At 42.3% G+C, this 22,512-nt stretch overlaps 1 protein-coding gene across 1 annotated transcript in view; it reads right to left on the bottom strand.

Annotated features, from left to right (window-relative positions):
- The window catches only part of CDH13 (cadherin 13), a 493,491-nt gene that overhangs the window by 212,965 nt on the left and 258,014 nt on the right, over window positions 1-22,512 (bottom strand). The window contains exon 5 of the mRNA XM_087729287.1: window positions 12,142-12,294. Within this exon, the coding sequence (XP_087585413.1) occupies window positions 12,142-12,294 (153 nt within the window). The remainder of the gene's footprint in view (window positions 1-12,141; window positions 12,295-22,512) is intronic.

The following is a 22,512-nucleotide window of genomic DNA, read 5'->3' as shown; positions in this document are numbered from 1 at the left end:
TTGGGCTGGTTTGCCCATCTCTTAGAATTAGCATCTGGATAAGTGGTAGGCTGGATGGTGAAAATCTCTATTTAAAACAGATTTTGACATAGGTAAGACCATCAGAAAGGTTGAGGGCCAAAGAATTGAGGCCTTTGAACTATGGTGCTAGAGAAGGCAATCAATAGCAATAGCAATAGCAGTTAGAGTTATATACCGCTTCATAGGGCTTTCAGCCTTCTCTAGACGGTTTACAGAGTCAGCATATCGCCCCCACAGTCTGGGTCCTCATTTCACCCACCTCGGACAGATGGAAGGCTGAGTCAACCTTGAGCCGGTGAGATTAGAACCGCTGAACTGCAGATAGCAGTCAGCTGAAGTGGCCTGCAGTACTGCACCCTAATCACTGTGCCACCTCGGCTCTAAACTGGTGAGTCCTAGAGGAGATCAAACCTGACTGCTCTTTAGAAGGCCAGATCCTGAAAAGGAAACTCAAATACTTTGGCCACCTAATAAGAAGGAAGGACTCCATGGAGAAGAGCCTCATGCTGGGAAAGATTGAGGGGACGACCGAGAATGAGGGGGCTGGATGGAGTCACCGAAGCAGTTGGCGTGAGCTTCAATGGACTCTGGGGCATGGTAGAGGATAGGAAGGCCTGGAGGAACGTTGTCTATGGGGTCTCGACTTCGCAATTAGCAACAACGACATAGATGTAAAAAAGGTATGAATATAGTGTCTCCACCACTATTTTATTATTATTTGTGCCTTCAAGATAGTTGTTTGACTCTTATATACTGCTTGGACAACTTCCTGATTTGCCATGGCCTTCTTCTTGGGGCTGAAAAAGAAGGACTGGCCTGAGTTCACCTGGGGAGGTCTAGAACTCATTAGCCTGATGTCTTAACAACTACATCACTCTCCATTTACCTTCCTACTTACTTACTTACTTACTTACTTACTTACTTACTTACCTACCTACCTACCTACCTACCTACCTACCTACCTACCTACCTATCATCTATCTATCTATCTATCTATCTATCTATCTATCTATCTATCTATCTATCTATCTATCTATCTATCACCTATCTATCTATCTATCTATCTATCTATCTATCATCTATCATCTATCATCTATCATCTATCATCTATCATCTATCATCTATCATCTATCATCTATCATCTATCATCTATCATCTATCATCTATCATCTATCATCTATCATCTATCATCTATCATCTATCATCTATCATCTATCATCTATCATCTATCATCTATCAATCATCTATCTATCTATCTATCTCTATCTATCTATCTATCATCTATCTATCATCTATCTATCTATCTATCTATCTATCTATCTATCTATCTATCTATCTATCTATCTATCTATCATCTAATTCTATCTATCTATCTATCTATCTATCTATCTATCTATCTATCATCTATCATCTATCATCTATCATCTATCATCTATCATCTATCATCTATCATCTATCATCTATCATCTATCATCTATCATCTATCATCTATCATCTATCATCTATCATCTATCATCTATCATCTATCATCTATCATCTATCATCTATCATCTATCTCTATCTATCTATCTATCTATCACCTATCTATCTATCTATCTATCTATCTATCTATCTATCTATCATCTATCATCTATCATCTATCATCTATCATCTATCATCTATCATCTATCATCTATCATCTATCATCTATCATCTATCATCTATCATCTATCATCTATCATATCTCTCTCTCTCTCTCTCTCTCTCTCTCTCTCTATCTATCTATCTATCTATCTATCTATCTATCTATCATCTAATTCTATCTATCTATCTATCTATCTATCTATCTATCTATCTATCTATCTATCTATCTATCATCTATCATCTATCATCTATCATCTATCATCTCTCTCTCTCTCTCTCTCTCTCTCTCTCTCTCTCTCTCTCTCTCTCTCTCTCTCTATCTATCTATCTATCTATCTATCTATCTATCTATCATCTAATTCTATCTATCTATCTATCTATCTATCTATCTATCTATCTATCTATCTATCTATCTATCTATTATCTATATAAAAGGATTTGTTTAGATCCATGTAAGGGGAAGAATTGTTAGATTCTGCAATCATAAGTATCATAATACAGGAGGTTTGAATTTGGCTCAGTGTCCCCCCTCCCCCCCAAACCTAATCACTATGGCTTATAAATCATGATGTATGGTCAAGCATATTGTGTCAACTCAATTGTGTTTATCTAGAAAATCATAGATAAGCAAACCATTGCTTAACCCAACCAGCGAACCTAGATTACTTTTTTATTAATCTTATTTCCTGTGCTGAAAGATGGATGATTGCCCTTGGAGAATTAACAGAAATTCTTCTGACTGCCATAAACCCACTCAAGTCATCTGGGAAAAACAGAATTATCTCTTTCCATTGTTTTCCAAACCTCCCTGGGATGGAAATTGGCTGTTTTAATTTAGAAATTGTAAGAATAGCTTCGTAGTCAGGGTTAAATTATGACCTCTAATTCAGTCTGGGGGAATGTGTATTTATTCCTTTCCATCAAACAGTTTTTTAAAAGAAAGCAAAAATTTATGATGAAAGTATCTATATCTTTTGGGAAGTCAACGGTGCTGTTTTTCATTTTAACAAGATGATATTTCTCTCTCTCTCTCTCTCTTCCTTTCATTGTACAGTTCAATGGAGATAAGGGAAAACATTTAATGACTGTTTTCCCCCATTCATCTTTTTCAAGCTAGTACAAAGATTAAGAGATTCCTGCCTACTTTTTACCTTGATAAACAAAAAAGAGAAGCAGTGTTGATTTTTTTTTCCAGATGAAAAATACTTATCTTCCCCCCCTCCTTTCTTTTTTTCTTTCTTTTTTTTGCACATAATGGTGGTACGACGATGCTGGACAAAAAAAATATTCCAAAGACTCCAGCAGGAAGTGCGCTTACGTTACAGTGTTAGATGGATTTATTTTAATGCGCTCGGCAGTCAAAAGAATCCTGGTGGCAGATTGGTGCGAACATGTTGGAGGAGCCTAGAAATAAGAAGCTGGAGGCCTCTGCTGAGTTCAAATAACATTTAATCAGGAGCTGAAAGCTATTTATAGTAAATGAAAGATGTGCAAAATTAAGGTGGTTACGCCAAATTACTCCTCCGTGTAAGTGTCATGTATTTAAAAGGAGCATAAGCCTGATCTCCTTCCAAGAGGCAAATAGAAAGCAGAGCTGGGAATGTCTGTTAGGCTGGAAGACGGCAAAGTTGGGCCCTCTCTAGCAATTCACAGAGTAGCTATGGAGATACGTTGCTTTACTCTGGCAAGATTCTGTCTGTAGGAGAACAACAATCAAGAACTACTCAGAAGAAAACATCTCTCTCTCTTTTTGGTTCTTTGGACCTGACCAGAAGTACCTCTTTCTCAGAAGGCCATCACAACACAATACCTGTACTCTGATCTTTTAAATTGAAGAAACGTGGATTGTACCAAGTAGCTTCTGCATATAGAGCAAGCACTTTGCATGTAAAGGTTTCCTGTCCAGTCATGTCTGACTTCAGGGTGTGGTACTCATCTCCCTTTCTTGGCCAAGATGCCAGCGTTGTCCAAAGACAGTTTCCATGGTCCTGTGGCCAGCATTGCTGTACACCAAAAGCACACAGAACACTGTTGACCTTCCCACTGAAGTGATACCTATTTATTAGTCTTCCTTTTGGAAACCCTATCCATATTTTGTATACAGGGAAAGACCAGGTTCAACTCTGCTTAGCTCTGGGGAAAAGAAAATAGCATTCAATGTTCCTAGGCCATTAACTGGCTCTTAATGTGCTTTCATGTTTCCTGTCAAATTTGATTACATAACACAATAAATCCTCCTGCTGTTTCTTCATCGGATGAAGGCGGGAAGGGCAATCTTTTGCTTTTTTTTTAACCTGAAGATAAAAAGGTCTCTGAATTTTGAAATCCTGCCATCCAGCTTTATAGATTTGTTCCAGAAAAGTTATCTCTTCCCTCGCTCTGGGAAGTCATTGTTTACCCAATTTGCTCGGAAGGAGAAAGATCTATTCATGTCGAAGCTTGATGGTGAAGCAGGGAGTGCGGGATCTGGCTGCCACGACAAATGGATTCGGGCCAGAAAGTCTAACACCACACACAGGCAATCGGAAGGAAATAGAGAATGTTCCCAAAGTCAAATAAATGGTGTATGTTAAAGAAAAATAGGAAAAATGCTCGGGCTAAAGGAAAGCTGCCAGTCAGCCGGAGGGTTTTTCATCAGCAGTGGGATGCCTTCAGGACAAAAATCAATGTTGTGTCATTGCATTACAAGCCCTGCCCCTTTTGTGTGTACATGTAATATCTTAATGTGCAGTTGTACGTTGACACAGCACTCATCATTTCCCCCCTCCATAAAAACTCGTGAAAGAGAAACACAGAGAGAGAGAGAGAGAGGGAGGGAGGGAGGGAGGGAGGGAGAGAGAGAGAGAGAGAGAGAGAGTCTAGTCTGATCTAGTTTAATGAAAAGAAGGACCAGGGGAGACAGGATAGCAGTCTTCCAATATCTCAGGGGTTGCCCCAAAGAAGAGGGAGTTTAGCTGTTCTCCAAAGCACCTCAGGGCAGGACAGGAAAGAAATGGGTGGAAACTAATCAAGGAGACTTAGAACTAAGGACAAATTTCCTGACAGATGAGCTGTATTCAAGAATTGGTCTAGCAAATGCTCTGGTTAGTAGCACAGTGTTACCAGAGAAGAAGCTACACAGGATTAGGTTACTATTAATGTTGATTGAACTTTTCACATGATGGACAGACGGAGAAGAACATTTCTGAATTCTGAGCTTAAATGAGGTCTATTAATACCAGAGATGGAAGGCGGGGTGGGAAGAGACAATTTAAGGCCAACTCAGAAAAGACCTGTTGGTTGCCCAAGTCATACCCTAGAGCGGGTCATTCTTCCATTGACTCTTTCTAAAGAAATTGCCCTATTCCATTCTACTGACACAAGGCATTTGTCTGCACAGGACCCCTGAACCGGATATTCTCCTTATGTTAGCACACGACGGGGTAGCAGAAGACCATCAAGGAAGCAATGAGCGTTGAAGATCATTTGCCAATTTCCTTTAAGCCCACCTACCTTGCAGGAGAGCTATATTTATCACCCCAACTGCTTCCAGGCCATTAGTGGGACAACATTTCAAGCGCTCTTGTTTTCTCCTTAGGAAACGTGCCTTGTGATTCCACAGTGACCTATCCATGATGTTGAAGACCCCAATTTAGGTTAAACAGGACGACTGTGATGTGGGGGTTGGAAATACAACCCTGTGTTTGATGAGGGGTTGAACCGTGGTTTTTCCCTTGGAGTATACCAGAGGTGGGTTCCTGCCAGTTCACACCAGTTCGGTAGAACCGGTTCGTCAAATCTACCGAACCGTTAGAAAAGGTTCCACCAGTGGACCCGGAAAGCAGGCCACACCTACAGAAGAGGTTCCAAAATTTTTTGAAACCCACCACTGACACACACACACACACACACAGACAGACAGACAGATTCACACAGAGAGAGAAAGAGAAAGAAAGGAAGAAAGACATAAAAAAGAAAGAAAGAAAGAAAAAGTGAGAGAGAGATGAAAGAAAAAAAGGAAAAAGGGACAGAGAGACAAAAGGAAGGAGAGAGAGAGAGAGAGAGAAAGAGAGAGAAAACACATGGTCGGCAAGCCACTCCCACCAGGTCACATGGCCGGCAAGCCACTCCCATAAAGGAGGCCACACCCACAGAGTAGGTTCGAAAAATCTTTGAAACCCACTACTGGAGTATACTCTATGATTCAGTAAAATAAACCTGAGGTAGATTCTAAGAAACATATTTTTATTGTAAAATAAGTAACAAACAAACTTACTGGCTAATAACTACATTCTGGTAGAGTTCCTAGCCTACCTCCTCGTGGCAGGCAAAACAGAAAGAGAGAGAGAAGAAGGCAAAAGGACATGCGTAGTAGGCTTACAGAGAAGAGTCAGCCTACCGTATGTCTTAGAATATAAGCACAGCTGGCAAAACAAAAAAAACATTGTGACATGTGAGACCAAGGAAAAATAGCTACGGTGACCTAAGTGGGATGTATTCAATGAAGGATTTTGAAGATTCGGCCCAAAGGAGGAGCAACAATCAACGTATCTTACTGTAATTGGGAAATAAAAAATAATGTGTGGTTTTTTCCTCACTCTAGTAAGTTTGATTCAGAATAGAGTTGGAAGGGACCTTAGAGGTTTTCTCGTCCAACCTTCTGCTCAAGCAGGAGACCCTATACAATTTGAGACAGGTGGCTGTCCAGTCTCCAGAGATGAAGCACTCCCAACTTCTGAAGGCAACTTCTGTTAATTGTTTTCACCGTTAGGAAGTTTCCTCTTAGTTCCAGGTTGATTAGTTTCCACCCTTTGCTTCCTCTCTTGCCTTCCGGTGCTATGGAAAATAAATTGACCTCCTCATCTTTGGGGCAGTCCCTGAAATACTGGAATACTGCTATCATATCACCCCTGGTCCTATTTTTCTCTAGACTAGCCATATCTTGCAACCGTTCTTCATATCTATTAGTCTCCAGGCCAGTGGTGGGATTCAAATAATTTAACAACCGGTTCTCTGCCCTAATGATTTCTTCCGACAACCAGTTCACCAAACTGCTCAGAAGGTTAACAACCGGTTCTGCCGAAGTGGTTGCGAACTGGCTGAATCCCACCACTGCTCCAGGCCCTTCGTCATTTGAGTTGCCTTTTTTTTTTTTGCTCTTTTTCCAAATTTTCAACATTTTTTGCAATGTGGTGACCAAAACTGGATGCAATATTCCAGGTGTGGTATTAACTTTTTTGTTGTGACTCCGCAGAAGTTTGCTGTGAGTTGAGTCGGGATGCAGAAATAACAATGCAGCTGGGGCTCGTTAATGTCGTCTTCTGGAGATAAAAGGACTGATGGTGCCATGCCCTGGTTGCAGAAGTCAACGTTCACTCGTTCATTTGTGGTTCATCGTTCATCAGTCGTGGTTTGTTTGTGAGAGGCACTTGGATAAGTGATTTGCTTTCTGTAACCCTGATTCAAAGAGACACTTGGAGAAGTGATTTGCTTTCTTTCTGTAAACCTGGCGTTGCTGTAATAGCTCTTTGTTTTTGCATTCTGCTGCGTAACCTTTTTGCCAGAGACATTATTTATGTTTATTTTTGGGCTAGCAGCCAGCATGAGCCAGGACTGATAAAGTTATTTCCTTTTAAGTCTGTCTGACTGTCGTCTGTGAACGAGCGAAGAAGGGGGGGGGGGTCAGAACACTTTTTAAAAAAACAAACAAACTTTAACTTGCATAAGTGCTTGCATAACAGAGCTTCAGTGCTTAAGAGCAGGAAGTGCTGATTTTGGGAGAGAGAAAAACACAGAGCTGTTGTTTTCAACCCTGCTTGTGGCCTTCTTGGTCTGATAGTCCACCGCAGGGGATAAGATGTTACATTAGATGCACCAGTGGCGTGTCGCAAAAGGATTTTATTTCTGGGTAAACAAGGAACCTTATTTCTGTAATCACACAACCTTTTCATCTGTCCCTTCCTTAGCCTTTCATTCATCCCAGTCCAAACAGAAAATGGATTAAGTCCTCTAAACCAGATTCCACTTTCAATATCCCGGGAGAATAATGCCTCTTCTTAAAATGGCTCTAGTTTTCCATATTTTTCACATTGCAGTGCCAAAAAAAAATATACTTCGCAGTAATCAAGGGGCTTTGTCGACTCTGAATTTAGCTAAGCATCCTCCGTGAAGCGAAAAGACATTTTCAATTTTAAGGAATGAAATGACTTTGGAACCTGATAGTTAACTATAAATTATCTGTCACAAATGCCAGGTGCTTAATGTATTAATACCTCCCATCCATACAGTTGGATTTATTATTACCATTTATGGAATAAATTTTCAGGTTGTTTACCGAGATGAGCAGGGTAATTCATAAATTACCAAAGGTATGAAAATCCATGTCATCTAGCAGAAAAGAGGGAGATTAATTCTCTTAATTAATAGGAGTTCCTTCCCTGTGTTATTTTTAAATTGCAGTGACCTTTGTTGTGAGTTTATCTCTCTCTCTCTCTCTCTCTCTCTCTCTCTCTCTCTCTCTCTCTCTCTCTCTCTCTCTCTCTCTCTCTCTCTCCTTTAGCTTAAGAGTATCTGCAGAGTAGTGTGAAGTAACCATCCTCTGCTACCAAATGTGATGTTCCCGTGGGTCGACCATGAGGCCAATGGTGAGAAAAGACAGGACGCGACCTTTCTCGGGATGGAGCGACCCAGATTGGGGGTCTGGTAGCCCCTTTTATTGAGACAGGACAAAGGCAGGAGAAGCAATAGCATGTGATAGAAAACAGCCTGTAAAAGTACAATTTCTAATCTACTGCTTCAGGAAAGTTCTCTCTATATATGGTCAAATCCTGGGCGTCATTGGTAGGGCACATCTCAGGATGTTATGTTATGCACTATCAGGATGTTATGGCTTTCTCGGAGCCAGTTGTCTCCTGTGTGATTCAGCATGACCCTGCAGGCCCTAGTGTGACCTAGGCCATGGAGGACACACACCTACACAAGGAACTATATTACAACAGAGTAGTATAGTAAACAGGGAATAACAGGAAGGCGCTAACTCACTCTTATATGTTACATTCGCTAAAACTTCGGCAGTAAATATCGCGACCATCTTCAATTAGAAAGATGCTCTGCTTTTTCCCCGAGAAGCGTAAGGATTTCTTCCAATTAGATGGACAAGATACAGCGATAGCTTGCCTTGGGCGAGGTCCACCTCTTCCACAAATCGGAGTTCATAAATAATAGAGGTATGCAGAGCTTTAAAAGGGCCTCTGGGTTGGATGGATCAAAGAGCCCACCTTTCAATGAAGCATTGAACTGAAGTGGTGCCGCAGATGAGATGTCAGTGGGATTGACCAGACCACATCGATTTCAGGTTTCGTGGCGTGCTTTCGCTCAAACGTGGGTGTTTTTTCTTCCTCTCCATTGAAGCAGCTGATCCAAAGCGTTTGCCTTTTGTTTTCAAACATGTGTTAAACCAGAGGGACTATATTTATATTTGTTTATTTATTTGTAGATTGAAGGATCATCGTGAATTAGGTTGTGTCATGGCTGCTTCCCTCATTAACCAAGAAAGAAACCACTCAACTCCACTTTGCAGAATTAAGAGTACTTTTACTGGTCGTGAGTAGATAGCAGCTAAGCAAAGCAAGATCTGAGGCAAAAGCGCGCGTAATCATAGATATCAATATAGCAATAGCAGTTAGACTTATATACCGCTTCATAGGGCTTTCAGCCCTCTCTAAGCGGTTTACAGAGTCAGCATATTGCCCCCAACAACAATCCGGGTCCTCATTTTACCCACCTCAGAAGGATGGAAGGCTGAGTCAACCTTGAGCCGGTGAGATTTGAACAGCCGAACTGCAGAACTGCAGTCAGCTGAAGTAGCCTGCAGTGCTGCACTCTAACCACTGCACTCACCTTGTGATCCAACCCCCTCCCCTTGGTAACCCCCATCCCATAATCCAATCCATGGCCGGAAGGGCGTGGCCAGCTGCACATCACTCGTGTCGGGGGTGCCTGGGATGGCCCGAGTGCTCTGCCAGTGAAAATGGGCTCCTGAACTCCGTTTCAGCTGTGACGGCCTCCTGCCACCCTCTCCCAGTGAAAATGGAGATGGGAAGTACTGCCCGCGGTCCTCACAAGCTCCGTTTTCGCCTGCGATGGCCTCCTGCAACCCTCTGCCAGTGAAAATGAAGGTCGGGAGGACTGTACGCAGCCCTCTCAAGGTCCATTTTTGCTGGCAGAGGCACTGCAGGCCAACCCATCACTGTTTCCAGATTGGCCCTGCAGGCCATATATAAGCACCCTGCAGGCTGGATCCAGCCCCTAGGCATTGAGTTTGACACCCCTGATCTAAGGCAACTGACAGCCAGTGCTAAATTGATGCTAGATAAGAGTAAACTGAATTCAAGAGGGATTGGACATACCATTTGTGGGAATGTAATGACTCTAAGCTGATTACTTGCTTGACTCCACCCTCAGGATCGGTCTCTCTTTCTTCTACATTGACCCAAACAAATGCACATCTAATCAATGATCACAAGGGACATTTGTGCCATGTTAGCAATGAACAAATCACTTTCTTAGAAGCTATTTGTGGTTCTTGGACCAGAGTCATGGTCCTGTTCAGGAGTGAGTACTGCAACATGGAAACCGATGGTGCTCCCTATTTAGAAGGTCTTTGAGCTTTTCCATTCACTTAGATTAATGGTATGTTGCTCCAGATCTGCCTGCCAATGAAACTTATAAGAGAGGAAAGAATAGTCCTGCCAATATTCCTGCACGGCAGTTACTTTTTGGAAGAGTTGGGCTCATCTTTTCTGTTAGTAGAGTTTAAGTAGAACTACATGGCACATTTATCATTTTCACTTCTGCAGAGAATTACATTTCCATTTCATGTACCTGACAATTCAGAAAAAATAGTTATGCCTTTCCACAAAGAATCTGCTACTCTTGCCTCTGAATATGGAGAAGCTGCTTCTGCAGGATCTGTGGAATGTCAGCCTCAGGAGTGACAAAGCCAAGAATTACACGAGGCTGATCAAAAACCAGCTCTACCTAAGCAACTGGAGTTGTCAGATGAGAATGGCGTAAGGTCTCCCATATCTGTCAAGGAGAGAGGAGATCAGAACAAAAATGTTCTAAAGGCATTGGGGTGATTTCCAGCTCTTGCATGACATTGGTGTGGATCATGCTCAGGAAATTCTGCACTGTCAATCAACCATGACCTGCCTCTTGGAACTTTGGACTGATTTTGGACTATTTTTTCCTGCATGCTCCTGTTAAAACAAACCATATAGGCAAGTGTCTGTCAGAAACTCAGTTTTCCTTTGCATGCACTGACTGTTATTTCTCTGACCTTGAATAAACTATGAACTACCATAGAAACTGGGAAAATCTCCAGGGATTGCAACTCCCACTTTTTCCTGGAAAAAGAAATCAGAGTAATCAAGTTGCGTGTTCTCTTTATGCTGAACTTTGTGACTGTAGTTTGCTCGATGGGGCTCCCAACCAACCTGCTGTGTGCAGAATTGTATGATGGACCACACAGAAAGAATGTTCAGCAATGATAGCATGCATTTGCATTTATTTTCTGGCTCATCTAACATGGTGCATTTTTTTGTAACGTGGTTTGCAAAGCTGGAAGGAAGGGAAAGCAAAATGGCCATGCCAAAAGAAATAAATCCATGTAGAAATTGAAAATATATTATAATGGCTCCAAAGAGTATATTGCTTTGATTTAGTATGAGAAAGAGCTGTTGCTGTGTAGTAGATGCCTCCTAATGAAAGCAGCAGAGACTACAAAGACAGAAATGGGAATAAGAAATGCCAAACACCTGTAATTTCCTGTTCTCTAGTTAAATAAAAGTTAGGTAGCCATTCAACTCATGATGTATGGATTACTGTAGAACACAGAACATAGAATAATAGAGTTATAAGGGACCTCTAAAGTCTTCTAGTCCAGCCCCCCTGCTAGAGCAGGACATCCTATACTATTTCAGACAAGTGATGTCCAGCCTCTTCTTAAAAACCTCCAGTGATGGAGCAACTTGTGAAGGCAAGCTATTCCATTGGTTAATTGCTCTCATCATTAGGAAATTTCTCCTTAGTTCTAGCTTGCTTCTCTCCTTGTCATGGCTTTTTAGGAATTAATCTAGTGTCTGAAGTTCTACAGACTTATTTCTAAAGCAGTCCTTGTCACATTTAATATTATGTATTTCATGTTACAATAAACCAGTATATTGGCAGACCAGGGTATCAGAGTTACCAGGGTAACACAGCTCATTAATGCAGTAAAAAGACTGGAAGGGGAGAGAGAGAGAGAGAGACAGAGACAGAGAGACAGAGAGAGAGAGACAGAGACAGAGAGAGACAGAGAGAGACAGAGACAGAGAGAGACAGAGAGACAGAGACAGACAGAGAGAGAGAGAGAGAGACAGAGACAGAGACAGAGACAGAGAGACAGAGAGACAGAGAGAGAGATTTATATATATGATCAACCAATCAATAAAATAAACACAAACCAGGATTGCTCACCTCGTATGCAGCAATGGCTTCTCTATCAAGTTGTTGTGTTACAAAGACTTCTCCTGTGCCCTCAATGATTTTGAAAACTCCCTTTGGCTCCTGTTCTACTCCTTTCCCAAAAATTCGGAACTTTGAACCCTCTGGCCGGTCGATGTCTATCACCTGTGAAAATTAATGACAACATCATTATAATTGGAAGCCAAGCACAAGAATCACAATCATGCTGTGATGGTCACAATGACAAGGACCCTTATTAAATCCCCCCCCCATTAGCATTGTTGTCACTTTGATCAATAGGTGGTTGTTCAATTAACCAGTAAGAGATAGTCCTTGATATACAACCACAGCTGAGATCAGAATTTCCATCGTTAAGAGAATTTTAGCCCCTGTTTTACAACCTTTCTTGCCACAGTTGTTAAGCGAATCACGGCAGTTGTTAAGATAGTAACATGGCTGTTAATGAATCTGGTTTCCCCTTTGACCAGTTTGTCGGAAGTTTGCAAAAGGCGATATTATGACCCCAGGATGCTGTAACTATCATAAATATGCCTTCTGATCTAGGTTTTCCCAAAAAGCACGAATCAGATTCCTGGTCCTGACAAAACCCCTTTTGTTAAACGACTGTGAATTCCTCTCCTTCACCTTCAGCAAAGGCCTGGCAAACAGTCTTTCAAAGGTGAATTTATGACCACAGACCTTATCTAGCTTGGAAAGCTGCCATGTAAATATTGTCCAAATGAGGTGCTGTGCAAGAAAAGACTTGGGCACAGAGTCTCTGAGATTCACGGACAGATCTTCACACTCCTAAAATGAACGAGTGAACGAATGAATTGTTTCCTGCAAAAGCCCACTCCCTTTTATAGAACCGAGGTGGCGCAGTGGTTAGGGTGCAGTACCGCAGGCCACTTCAGCTGACTGTTATCTGCAGTTCAGCGGTTCTAATCTCACCGGCTCAAGGTTGACTCAGCCTTCCATCCTTCCGAGGTGGGTGAAATGAGGACCCAGACTGTGGGGGCGATATGCTGACTCTGTAAACCACTTAGAGAGGGCTGAAAGCCCTATGAAGCGGTATATAAGTCTAACTGCTATTGCTATTGCTATTTTCGCTCCTCTTTTATTTCCTATGGGAGGGGCCATTCACCACACATCTATGGCTTTACTCTCAAGCCAACCCTGATTTCTTAGCTGTTCTTTTCTTCTGAAAACTCTGCGCATGCACATACTGGGAACAAGATCCAGCTGGCCGCTGGCAGGCCACAATAATATGAATGGTGTAATGGTCGTAAGTGTGAAAAATGGTCATAAGTCACTTTTTTTCAATGCTGTTGCAACTTCAAACAGTCAGTAAATGAATTGTAAGTCAAGGACTCCCTTCAACTTCTTAATGTCTCCACAAATATCAGCACAAATGTCCTTTAGAAAGCTCGCAGCTGTGAAACGAAAGTCATTCATTTTTTAAAAGTACAATAGTTCTGTTAAAGGAAGCAGGCTTGCAGATTATTGAAACGTACCGTCTTTTTTTTTTAAAGTCACTCGTCGTTTGAGGATATAATTATAAAAATTACTTCCTACCTTTCTCCCAGGTACTTAGCAACCTTCCTGGTTCCCCTCCCTCCCCTCTTTCATCCTTTACAACTACCCTGTTAAGTATAAATAGAAATTCAGTACTAACATGATTTCAGAGTAGTTATCTGCAAAAGAAGGAATTACATCACGAAATAGCAGAGAAGCAATATATTAAGCGGTTTAACACAGTTTCCCAAGGATTAAAGAGAGACTAAGGTGCGTTATCAGACAGAAAACGTTAAGCAATTAATCTATAAAATGTCTATGTCTCATTATACGTATAAGTCATTTTTTCCCCCTACATTTTATTTACCTGTCACAAGCTAGACTGCCTTTCAGGGATCCAGTTCAAAGGCATTTGGGCAGAATTTCTGAACCGAAGAGAGTTTTCCAGACTGAATCAGGAAGTCGAACCGAATGGTCAAATCAAATTAGATGCCTTTAAACCAATTCAAGTACTTTGGATTATATGCAAGACCCCTTACGCCCCCCTCCCCCCCGCTTCCAAATTCATTCAGAAGTCTGGAGTGAATCAGGCCAGTTTGAGGAATGATATTATGGATCGGTTCAAAGTCTCAGATTGCATCGAAGTTCTGAATTGAATGAATTCAAATTCTCAGACTGAATCGATTTGCATACTCTCGATAATTTCTCCCAAGCATCCCAAAGACACTTATACTTTGATAAATATCTGTTTGACTGGATGGATCTGCCTACAAGAGGAACATAATGGCTCAGTGATTAAGATGCTGGGATTATTGACTAGAAAGCCCAGGTTCAAGACCCCAGCACCACGCAATGGGGTGAGCTCCCATTCCTATCTCAGCTCCTACCCACCTAGCTGTTCAAAAGCATGCAAATGCCAGTAGATAAATACCATATTTTTCGCACTATAAGACGGATGGATGCTGGGAGGCAGCGGCATATTTCACCCCCTTGTTTTCCTCCTCTAAAGCTAATGTGCGTCTTATGGTCCAATGCGTCTTATAGTGCGAAAAATACGGTAGGTACCATTTCCGTGCGAAGGTAACAGTTTCCCTGGGTCTTATGGTGCACTGTATGTTCTGTGCATCTAGAGTTGGACATGGCTGGGCAGGGAAAACCTTTACATTTACCTGTCTACAATAATCTAGCAGCTACAGCTAGGATACTGATAACATCCCTCTACCTTTTAGTTGCTAGCCAATTTCTACTTCTCATTTTGGTTCTGAGTCATTGGGAAACACGATGTATGAATCCTCTTTAGATCCAGTGCAGTGGTGGGATTCTTTTTTTTTTACTACCAGTTCTGTGGGTGTGGCCTGGTGAGCGTGACATGGCTTGGTGGGTGTGGCAGGGGAAGGATACTGTAAAATCTCCATTCCCTCCCAATCAGCTGGGACTCGGGAGGCAGAGAATAGATGGGGGCGGGGCAGTGGTGGGTTTCAAAAAATTTTCGAACCTACTCTGTGGGTGTGGCCTCCTTTGTGGGAGTGGCTTGCCGGCCATGTGACCTGGTGGGAGTGGCTTGCTGACCATGTGTTTTCTTTCTTTCTTTCTTTCTTTCTTTCTTTCTTTCTTTCTTTCCTTTCTTTCTTTCTTTCTTTCTTTCTCTCTCTCTCTCTCTCTCTTTCCTTCCTTTTGTCTCTCTGCCCCTTTTTCCTTTTTTTCTTTCATCTCTCTCTCACACTTTTTCTTTCTTTTTTCTTTTTTTCTTTATTTCTTTCTTCCTTTCTTTCTCTTTCTCTCTCTGTGTGAGTGTGTCTCTGTGTGTGTGTGTGTCAGTGGTGGGTTTCAAATTTTTTTGGAACCTCTTCTGTAGGTGTGGCCTGCTTTCTGGTGGAACCTTTTCTAATCGGTTCAGTAGATTTGACGAACCGGTTCTACCGAACTGGTGCGAACTGGTAGGAACCCACCTCTGGGGCGGGGCCAGTCAGTGGTAGATTTGCTGGTTCTCCGAACTACTCAAACTTTCCGCCGCCGGTTCTCCAGAACTGGTCAGAACTTGCTGAATACTACCTCTGATCCAGTGACTTAACCTCTGTGTAACTTGGTCAACCTACATTGGGCAATTCTTCGAGACAAAAGGCTCAGATGAGATTCATAGAACAAGCAACAAAACCGCACACACAAACAAAGTTTCCAAGAAAGCAGATTTTACTGATAGCCCTTTTCAAAACCCAGCCAATATCTATCTCCTCATTTGCTCTCTTTTCCTGCTAGAGCCATTTTGCTCCTTGCCAATTCTTTTTTTTTCCCCTCCTTCTCTTCAACACCTGCAAAACAAATTAACCATCCTTCTCGATTGAGGTTTGGAGCGAAACCTGCATGACAAATTAACTTGCCCGCGAACGTGCTTCTCATCCTAAGCAAAGAGTCAAGAGTTCACCCTGCCCATCCAAGCCAGAGTTAGTGAGTTCGCACCTACCGCTGGAAGCTCTGAACAACAGAGTTGATTCGTTATGGGGAAGGAAGAACCGGGGGGGGGGGGGGGGAAGGAGAGGCTCAGTTTAATTAGCCACAAGAGGGAGCTACGGGTTGGCAGAAATGAGATAAATGTAGATGCTTTCTAATTAGAATGCGGAGGTTATGGTGATAGCAGTTCAAAGGGACCTGTCCTTCTTCTCTGCTTGCATTAAACATGTACTGCTGCAAAAAAAAGGATAGTTTTTTTTTTTTGCAGAAATTAGACTTAATATCTAGGCTGGAAAATGGCAATGAGCAATGGAGAACCCCAGGAGCATTTTTTTAAAACCCTTCTTATTACTGTACATGGAAGGTCGCCCTTAAGACCAGGGAAGGACTTTGGTTGGGCATAGAGTCATCAAGATTAAGACCAACATCATATACATGTGTGCTTCTATGGACTTTGCTTCTAGATGTAAACCTTTGACCTTGCTTCTAAGGAGGGACATCACTCTGCCAACAAGAATGCGTCTAGTCAAGGCTGTGGTTTCCCCAGTTGCAATGGATGGCTGTGAAGGTTGGAGCATAAGGAAGGCTGAGCGCCAAAGAATGGAGGCCTTTGAACTCGGGTGCTGGAGAAGACTCCTGCATTGAGTCCCTTGGACTGCAAGGTGATCAATAGCAATAGCAGTAGCAGTTAGACTTATATACCGCTTCATAGGGCTTTCAGCCCTCTCTAAGCGGTTTACAGAGTCAGCATATCACCCCCAACAATCCGGGTCCTCATTTTACCAACCTCGGAAGGATGGAAGGCTGAGTCAACCTTGAGCCGGTGAGATTTGAACCGCTGAACTGCAGATAGCAGTCAGCTGAAGTGGCTTGCAGTACTGCACCCTAACCACTGCGCCACCTCGGTCAGTCCTAGAGGAGATCAACCCTGACTGCTCTTTAGAAGACCAGATCCTTATGAGGAAACTCAAATACTTTGGCCAGCTAATGAGAAGGAAGGACTCACTGGAGAAGACCCTCATGCTGGGAACGATGGAGGGCGAAAGAAGAAAGGGACGACAGAGAATGAGATGGCTGGATGGCATCACCGAAACAGTCGGCGTGAGCTTAAATGGACTCCAGAAGATGGTAGAGGACAGGAAGGCCTGGAGGAATGTTGTCCATGGGGTCATGATGGGTCGGACATGACTTCGTAACTAACTAACAACAAGTCATGTTGGCTGTATAAGAAGTAGAGGGTGTTTGTTAAAGAGAGTTCCAACCTAGAACTAAGGAGTAACTTTCTGCTAGTAAGAAGAATCAATCAGTGAACAGGTTGCTTTCCAGAATTGTGGGTGCTTCATCACTAGATGTTTCCAAAAATAGAGTGGATAACTATTTGACCAGGATGGTATAAGATTCCTGTCTTGAGCAGGTGGTTGGACTAGAAGAGCTTTGGGGTCCCTTCCAGCCCTATGATTCTATCATCCATCTTCTAAAAATTGCACCAGTGGTTCCAAGGACTTATATTTCCTCTGCTAAGTATGACCAATGCTCTGTCTCCACTATTATGAGTATTCGGTTTATCTATTGGAATATTGTTCCTTAGTTCCTTGGTCTGTGCAAATAGATCATGTTTTAATAGATGCTTTTAATTGCTGTTCACTAATGTTTTTCTTTAATTTCTTTCTTCATCTCTTTGGGATCTTTTTTACAAGGAAGGGAAATACATGAATAAAACTATGGTTGTTATCGCTATTATTCAATAAAAGATTAACATTGTCAGAAGGAATCAAATTAAGTTGGCCAATGTCACATCCTGAACTAATTAGGCTCCCTTTAAATAATTAAAAGGCACCCCCCTCCCAATTAATCAATTCATTGTTTTCAATGTATTTCAATGTACGTCGGTCCAAAATTGATGAAGATGGAATTACCATCTTAGAAGAAATCCTGTGGTACTGCTCTCTTTCCGTTCAGCACAAGAGAATCACACCATGATGGCTAACTTAGTTGGGATCCTGGCTTCTTTCTGAAGCCACAGCAAGAATCACAATTACTGCTTGAACAGCAAGTGGAGGTTGTATCCTGGAGGTGACTTGGCCAGCTTTTGAGTTATGACTCAATCTAGATGAAGGCATTGGTAAGCCATGACTTGGCTGGATTACTATAGTGTGCTCAACGTGGGGCTTCCTTGGGTGATGACCTGGAAGTTGAAACTGGTCCATAACATGGCACCCAGATTATTGATGAGTTAACACCCGTTGGAAAGTTGATTCACTGAATAATAAGCCCTACAAAAGGTAGCAATTCTTGATGAAATTAAACAATACCTTCCTGGACTCAAATCTAGGGAGAACCTCCCAAGAACACCTCTGAAGAATCTTCTCCTTACTTGACCTGAAGTTAGTAGGACATGGATGTAATAATAGGGCTCCTCTATGGTAGACTCTACACTCTTAAAACCTCTACCTCCACATTGTCAAATGCACTCTTCTGTAGGTCTCATCCTTCTCTCTCTCTCCTCCTCTCTCTTTCTCTCCCTCCTCTTCTCTCTCTTTCTCTCTCTCTTTCTCTCTCTCTTTCTCTCCCTCCCTCCTATTCTCTCTCTCTCTCCCTCTCTCTTTCTCTCCCTCCTCTTCTCTCTCTTTCTCTCTCTCTTTCTCTCTCTCTTTCTCTCCCTCCCTCCCCTTCTCTCTCTCTCTCCCTCTCTATCTCTTTCCTTCATTTTTTTCTCTCTCTTTCTCGCCCTCCCTCCCTCCCCTTCTCTCTCTCTCTCTCTTTCTCTCTCCCTCTTTCTCTCTCTTTCTCTCTCCCTCTTTCTCTCCCTCTCCCTCTCCCTCTCTCTCTCTCTCTCCCTCTCTCTCTCTCTCTCTCTCAATTTTCATTATTAGTACCCCACTATTCTATTTAGAGACAGTCACTATAGACTTCATGTACACCGATCTAAGATTTTCAGATGGGAAGGGAGAGCTTCATCACATCTCTTTTCCTATCTTCAGATGTCAAGGAGAAAAATGCTGGGGACAAATGAAGGTGAACATGTATTTCCTTCCTTGTTCTCACAATATGTCTTCTTCTTGTTTGGACAAGGCCAATATTCATAGAAGCTTAGGCTACCTTCCTGTTTAATTAAGAGCTATTCTTAGTAGATCAGAGACACTGGATTACTAAGGAAAAAACACACACGGAAAGTTTTCATTGACATGTTTCTTACTGCTTGCTTCCAACCAACTCTAAATATTTTCCTTATGCGTCCGTGGGTTTAATGAGGAAAGAAATGTTTCTCTTTTATGTTGACACATAGAACAGTCGTACAAACAGAGTTAAGTAGGGGAAGTTTAACCCGGCAAAGAAAAGTGTAACTCTAGTTCTTCAACTTTTTTTTTCCTTTTGTATATTTCCTTCCTCAAATTTAATTAGATTTCCCCCCCCCCTCTCCCTCTGCAGCTTATGTTCAATGTCACATCCCCAAGGGTCAATTTTAATTGGGAGATGTATATGACTGAAGAGGCTGTTCTAATTTTATTCTTTTAAATGCAGAATAATGAAGGAAAAAAAAAACCTGGAATATCTGCTGGGCAAAGCAGTTCCTTCATTTCACACACACCCCCGCCAAGACTTCCAACAGGTTCTTGAACTCTGTAACCCAGTAGATATAGACCAGGTCATACTGGTGCCTCAGGCAGGGAATCCAAATGAAGCCACTGCAGGGACAATAAACAAAATAATTGACAACTTGATGCCTGTTATTAGCTTCTGAAATCCATCTCAACCTGTCCAATGGCAGAGGAAGACTGCAGATTACCATAAAGAGTAGATAGTTGAGGGGAAACTTTAAAAGTGGCTCAAAATCTAATTGAATTCTCTGAGTAATCATGTTATGACAGCTCCACCCCTGTGGTGTTATCTCAAACTTCTTCTTTTACTCCCAGCTTCACCTGATTTGCATACCTAACCATAGAAAAACACGCTGGGGCATAGCAATAGCTGTTAGACTTATATACTGCTTCACAGTGCTTTACAACTATCTCTAAGAGTCAGCCTATTATCCCCAAAATTTGGGTCCTCATTTTACCCACCTCGGAAGAATGGAAGGCTGAGTCAAGTTTGAGTCGGTTGGGATCGAACTCCTGGCAGTGGGCAGAGCTAACTTGCAATATGGCATTCTAACCACTGCACCAGGAAGGAAGGAAGGACTAGAAATTGCACTCAGACTTATATACCACTTTACAATGCTTTACAGCCCTCTCTAAGTGGTTTACAGAGTCAGCGTATTGCCCTCAACAATCTGGGTCACCATTTTACCCACCTCATGGAAGGTCAAGTCAATCTTGAGTCCCATTAGGGATGAACTCCAAGCTATGGGCAGAGTTAGCCTGCAATACTCCATTCTAACCACTGCGTCACTTGGCATTTTAGTACATGCAACGATAGATTGTTGACGTTATTCTTTCTTCCAGTGCCAGAGCTATTAAAACCACAGTCCATGTTGCTTTGTTCTGTGCAGTTGTACAGAGACACCTGGTTTTTACCTTATAGCTTCCATGATAAAATTCTCAAATGGATTTTACTTATTTCTTCTCTAAAAGGAGTACACCCATTTCGTGAAAGGGTGCACAGTTTTGTTTTATAGTTTGCAAAATTCGGCAGAGATCAACGCGCTAATGTCTGAATAGTGTTTTGTTCTATTGTCTATCCTATGTGCTTTGCTGTTTCCTATTGGATGGTCAGTCTAACTATGTATTTATCCGTTTTCCCATCCTTTAGAAAAGTTGTAGAATGATGCAAATCTTCCTTCCTCCCTCCCTCCCCTCCCCTCCCTCCCTTCCTAAAACTTTGGTGCCTGGAGGTATCATAAGGCCAAGACCGAGAGAAAATCTTTGAAGTAGGATAATCCAACAGGATCATGAATTTAAGGATGTAAACATGCATAACTCCGCTTTAACATTCTCAACTGTACGCCATTTTTTTTGCAGCACCCTATACGTAGAGATGACAAATTGCTTTCGCTCCGGTTGACCGACACACTTATGGCTCTGGAAATTCCCATTCATCTATTTCCAAGCACGACAAACGTTATAAAAAGAGGACCACACCCCACCCCACCTGACCCCAAGTCCTTCAGATGATCCACGAATGATTAAACCCTTAATCCTCAACGCTATGGATCATCATAATTTCCCTAATTGGTTGGACTCATTCCCAACCTTCTTTTTACAAAGGGGAAACCATCTAGGAGCCATAGTGGCTCAGTGGTGAAAGTGCAGTACTGCAGGCTACTTCTGCTGCCTACTGGCTGCCTGAAAATTGGCAGTTCAAATCCCACCAGGCTCCAGGTTGACTCCACACAAGAAATCCACACAAAACAATGTTATTTCAATAGGATGCGTCCAAGTATTATTTGCCTGAAATAGTATAGGGTTTTCTGCCCAAGCAGGGGGTTGGACTAGAAAACATCCAAGGTCCCTTTCAGCTTTGTTATTCTATTCCATTCCATTAGAACACGAATACCAAGAGTCGAGGTGGCGCAGTGGTTAGAGTGCAGTACTGCAGGCTACTTCTGCTGCCTGCCGGCTGCCTGCAATTTGGCAGTTCGAATCTCACCAGCTCAAGGTTCACTCAGCCTTCCATCCTTCCAAGGTGGGTAAAATGAGGACCCAGATTGTTGGGGGCAATAGGCTGACTCTGTAAACTGCTTAGAGAGGGCTGGAAAGCACTGTGAAGTGGGATATAAATCCAAGTGCTATTGCTCTTCCTCCTTCCTTCCTTCCTTCCTTCCTTCCATCCATCCATCCATCCCTCCATCCATCCATCAATCAATCCATCCATCCCTCCATCATGGCACAGTAGTTAGAATGCAGCTTTGCAGGCTGATTCTGCCCACTGCCAGGAGTTCGATCCTGACCGGCTCAAGGTTGACTCAGCCTTCCATCCTTCCGAGGTGGGTAAAATGAGGACCCAGATTGTTGGGGGCAAGAGGCTGACTCTGTAAACTGCTGACTCTGTAAACTGCTTAGAGAAGGCTGTAAAGTACTGTGAAGCGGTATATAAGTCTAAGGGCTATGGCTATTGCTATCCAATCTCTTGCAGCTGAAAGAACCGGCTTCAGGTGGGGACTGTTATCTACCATTCCTCCAATGCCCTCCTTGTAGTGAATTATCTCGACTTTTACATGCTAAAGACAATCCCTTTGTGTTTGTCTATGCAGCATACCATCCACAGATCTAATTACAGATTTTCTTCAGTCATTAGTTCCATTAGGAATCAAATCCATGGCTCCCGACTCACAAGGTCAAGGAGGAAGAGTTCTTAGCTAATTGTTTCTCTCCATAGTAGTAATTTATCTAGAGGTTACAAATTGAGGATGGAGACATTGCAATCAAGAATGCCCAACTATTCCTCTGGAGCAGTTAACACCTCAAACGTTTTAGTAGGTCA

Source organism: Thamnophis sirtalis, unplaced genomic scaffold (genome assembly GCF_051295495.1).
Source record: "Thamnophis sirtalis isolate CommonGarterSnake01/CBP01778 unplaced genomic scaffold, rThaSir2_p1.2 scaffold_14, whole genome shotgun sequence".
NCBI lineage: Eukaryota > Metazoa > Chordata > Lepidosauria > Squamata > Natricidae > Thamnophis > Thamnophis sirtalis.
This window is presented reverse-complemented; position numbering and strand designations above follow the sequence as displayed.